Here is a 5088-nt window from a genome sequence, read left to right as displayed (position 1 = left end):
AACGTGATCAAGTTGATTATCTTTCGGAGACAAATTCGATTACTTTTATCTTTTAGGACAAAAATAGAGATCAATGTATTTTTCAAAGACGATTTTGGCTATTAACTCATTGTTTATGCTAGTGAGTTACATAATTTTGTAATTAGCTAATCAATGCACCTGTGCAATATTTTTAAGGAAAAAAACGTCACAAATAATGAGTGGTACGGTATATATGTCATAGTTGCAACTACATTAAGGGCCCCATCAATATATGGAGGATATCAATGTACAATTAATTAACCAATGATCTCATGTAAAATTAATTAACCAATTAATTAACTATCAGTTGGCTAGTTGAATTCTTAATAATAAAAACTTAGATACTAATAATAGTTCAATTGAGAGAAAGAATTACAAATATTAATCTCATTATTTAAGTACATTGTTACAACTTAATCAAGGATATTTATTTTCTTTAATCACTACCAACTTCACCTAAGAAAACTAATTACAAAAGAATATGCGGGTCTTACAAACAATTTCAAATTGCTAGAAATATCCCCCAACAAATGAATTAGGTGACGGTAGCCAGCATGTGCTATACTATATATTTTCACAATTTATGAAGGACACACTACATACATACATTAACATTATTAAATCACTTGATATTTTTATTCGCTTGATTAAAAAGGGAGCTCATTATGCAGATTGAAGATAGGTCTATGTGAAGTTGTTAAAGTCCACACTTTGACCAAAAGTCAACATTTTTGCTAGGCTTTCTGAACAGAGCTCCTTAGCAAGGATATTACTTCAGCTGGCTCAGAGGCTCCAAAAACTGAACTTCCTGCAACAATGCAGTTTGCACCTGCAGACGCCGCCATGTCTATGTTTGAAGGTCCTAAACCACCATCAACCTGCAATTGAAGTTTGCCATGTTTTTTCATCATCTTCATAAAACCTTACAAATCATGTAGAAAAGAAATTTTTGGTCTAGGACATATACGAGTTAAAACATGCATATTTACAGAGGCAACAAATACAAATATAGGTTAAGTTCCTAATTTCCTATGGGAGTAGTTTTGCTAAATTTCAATTAGAACTATTGTTTAAAAGTCTATAACGTCTTTACAATGTACTAAAATTTTAAGGCTATAATCTAATTAGGTTTGTGTGTTGTATAAATGCTTTTTAATAAGCTCTTACAGTTTAAAAATGTTGTAATCAAGTCACTATGCAGTACCAAGATTTTCAGATATCTGTAGAATTTAGAGATATAATTGATGTGTTTATAAGGATCTGGTACAATTTATAAAATCGAACTAGTTTACAATTATTTTAAATATAGGGACTTAATTGAAAATCAATTAAATCTATCACAGGGGCACTAGAGTAATCGAATCATTGATGTAAAAGAAAAAATCATATTGCTGATAACAGAGTTTTTCAACAAGTAGTTAGAAATGAGAAGATGGGCCTATTGGTATATATTCGTTTTCTATTTCCTTTTCAAACTTTTTTATTTTCAGGATTTTGTAAATAAATTTATAAAATTAGGAAATAAAAAAAGAACACTAGATTTTATCTTTCTACTGTGTTCACCATTTTTCTTCAAAAACAATTTAAAGTAGAAAACACCGAAAATAAAAATAGAAAGCAATCAGGCTACGTACATGTAAAATGTGGAACATATTCAAGGATTTTTTCAAAAAATTCTCGAAAATCATTCAAGGCAAAAAATCTCAATGTCTGCTATGCCTAAAACATGTACAAAATATGGAGATAATTTGATAAGTTAAATACAAGACAATGGGTCAAGATACCTCTATGTCAAGCAACGGATACCTCTTTCTCAGTATGCGTACCTAATTAAAAATTCAAAGAGATAAAAGGAAATTAACCAAAACTAAGTTGAATAATATAAAAAAACAGCCATAACATACGAACTTAAGAGTAATATTACCTTATCCATCATCTCCGGCATAAATTTTTGTCCACCAAATCCAGGCTCTACAGTCATCACAAGAACCATTTCCACTGGTCTTTCAGCTTCAACCTGAGAAAGGAATAAATAGAAAAATAGAGGGAATAAATGAGGGGGAAAAAATAACTCATTCTTAACAAAGATAATAATATCCTCTACTGAGTTTATGCACACAATTCAGGAACATCTCTAAGAGATAATGCACTAATGATGCTAATAAAACCCATGAGATTACAACAAGATGGATGCGTACCAGAGGATAAACCTCGCCAATGGGTGTCCCTGGATTCAATGCTACACCAGGTCTCATGCCGTGTGACTTTATCATTTGAATAAGTTCTTGCCAGTTATCTGTAATTCAGAAACTCCAATGAGAATGCGGCAAAAGTAAACATCCTATAAAGGTGAGGACCAACCTTTAGAAGTCTCGACATGAAATGTAAAACCAGAAGCACCGGCCTTCCCCAAAGGTTCAACATAATCTAGAGGATTTGTAACCATCATGTGACAGTCCAGATATGCCCTGCAAGGGATAATGACCAATTATTCAAATGCAAAGTGCAAAGAAGTGTATCACGCTTACAGGAAAATATAGTTTTTCTACATGGAAAAAGATTTAGACAAAAATAGATATTACGTTGTATGCTTTCTCAAACTTTCAATGACTGGAGCACCAATGGTTAAATTGGGGACAAAGTGCCTGCATGGAATAGAGGAAGAATTTGAAAAGAACAAAGTGAGATGACTCTAAATACATCCACAGAGACCAAGACAAGTTAACAAATAAAGTTTTCTCCCATTATTTTGAAAATAATCATAAAAAGAACTAGCACCAGAAAAAAAGCTATAACTTAGGATTTTATGCTTCACATCTTAGCAGCTAGATCTTTGTGAGCTTTTCCTAAGTTCCTTCCATTAGATGATCATCTAATACATCCCATGTTACTTTTATATTGCAGGCAATTTAAAATAGAGATTGCAGCATTGATTAGAAAGGAAAAACTAGTGAAACCTATAATGAAATCTGAATGTTGTATTGATCATTTTCTTTTTGGATCTAGTTGAACCACGGGCATCTAGATTCTGCTATCAGGAATCCAAAAAACTTAACATGACTTGGATGAAGTTCCATAAAGAGGGTAGAGGTTTCCCAATGAGGACTTTTTCCATTTCCAGATTTCAAACCTGAGACCACTGAATAAGTGACCAAGGTACTTATCACCTTGACAAACCCCACATTGGTGTTGCATTGATACTATTATTGCTGTTATTGAACTTGAAAGGAAGATCAACTTTCTTTGTGTTGATAGGAAAACCTTAGTAATGATAATTTGGTGAATAACTAAAATAGGTACAATGAAACAAGAATTCTTATAGCTATAATGTCACTAAGTATTATGCATAAACACTTTATTTGAATGAAGTGAGATATATACTACAATGCTAAACCCGAAGGCCAATGCTAGAAAATGTCGAATTAATTTTACACCTAACTCATCTTCATGAATATGGATATACCTCTTGAAAGAGTGACAAAGAAAAAGAAGAGAGGAACAAAGAATATGATATCTAAAATTGTTAGATTTAATCAATCGTCACATGTACATATACAAGTACAACGTAGATATCAATACCAAATGGAGCAACTATTTACATAAAACTTAATGATCATCCTGAATGCCAAAACTATTGTTGTGTTCTCAAGACTTAGATACACTCAACAATAACAATCAACCATAACAATTAGGCAAATAATTGAACGAAACAAGAAATGGATAAGGAAATTAAGGACTGAAACTTAAAGTCCAGTAGTCAAGTTGGGCATAACAGCAACCTCAGGATTCAAGAGAAAGATAGCAGCATAAGCAAAAGCAAAGACACCTTACCCATCCTGAAAAACAAAAAAGAAACAAAAGATGAGGAAGAACGATCACATACAAAACTTAACATGCACAATCTCATCAATACTCGACTCATGCTAGTAAGAATAAAACTTTTTTCCCCATCCACCATAGGAAACTAAACTTCTCATTGAACCTGAATATAAATTTTAGCAAGAATTGATCTCCTATCTGATTAGATTATTTTCATGCTAGATTTTATGTTGTAATGATCCACATATAGTAAGGATCAAACCAAAACTTGACTACACTATATGATTACAAACAGCAACAACAAAACTTCATCCCATTTAGGTGGAACAGTTATATGATCAAACAATGCTATTGCATCCTGTCATCATAATAATAATAATAATAAGTATCACTCATCCATTGAGACATCATGATTTCTCTCACACTAGGCTTGTGTTCTTCTAAGAGTTTTCCTCCTATAAAATTAGATTATTTTCATGCTAGATTTTATATTGTAATGATCCATGCACAATAAGGAGCAATCATTAAGATGACTATCCTCATTGTTAATACAAGCAACTAAAAGAAAGTTATAAATATGAAATATCTATATGACTTTGATATGGTTCTGAATTGATAACTAAAATCCTGAAAGTTGTGGCATATAAAGTACACAAAACTAAGGTAAATAAATAAATGGAATTGTTAGAACGTGAAGGGAGGAGTACCATGACATCCATGTGGAGCCAATCGGCGCCGGAATTGAGAATGCGGTGAGCCTCCGACGACAAATTAGCGAAGTCAGCAGATAACATCGAAGGAGCGATATTTGGTGTCACTCCCATCTTTTCCTTTTTTTTTTTTTACCTTTTATATTTTAACACTTAGAATAACCCAAAGACCGCTTAGAAGAAGGAACTAAGCGGCAGAAAAAGGTGTTGTGTGATCGTTTGTGTCTTTGTGAAGGATGAAAGGTTGAAAAGGAATTCCCCTACTTGAATTCAATATTTAATTATTTATATAAGAAATTCTTGTTTATTTTATAGAGTAAATTTTTTTTCTTCCTTTACGTTAATAAAAAAGAAAAAATCTAGGGGCAGCAATTTTTGTATTTTCTGGTCATCACTTAACCATCAAAACAAAAGTGAGTGATTTCTCACCATTAGATGTAATCTCACACCATTAAAAATACTATTGATGGCTAATTGATGATTACAAAACACCAAAATTATTGATCCTCTAGCATTCTTCAATAAAAAATACTATGCG

General features: G+C 32.2%; 1 protein-coding gene across 1 annotated transcript; it reads right to left on the bottom strand.

Annotated features, from left to right (window-relative positions):
- Positions 394–4787, bottom strand: LOC107648420 (ribulose-phosphate 3-epimerase, cytoplasmic isoform). The gene is made up of 8 exons (XM_016352290.2): positions 4548–4787; positions 3853–3857; positions 2604–2666; positions 2383–2489; positions 2220–2317; positions 1946–2038; positions 1806–1847; positions 394–899 (listed from the first exon to the last, which is right to left on the bottom strand). The coding sequence occupies exons 1-8, from the start codon at positions 4662–4664 to the stop codon at positions 756–758; spliced, it is 669 nt and encodes a 222-aa protein (XP_016207776.1). The 5' UTR covers positions 4665–4787; the 3' UTR covers positions 394–755.

This window comes from Arachis ipaensis, chromosome B06 (genome assembly GCF_000816755.2).
Source record: "Arachis ipaensis cultivar K30076 chromosome B06, Araip1.1, whole genome shotgun sequence".
NCBI classification, from domain to species: domain Eukaryota; kingdom Viridiplantae; phylum Streptophyta; class Magnoliopsida; order Fabales; family Fabaceae; genus Arachis; species Arachis ipaensis.
This window is presented reverse-complemented; position numbering and strand designations above follow the sequence as displayed.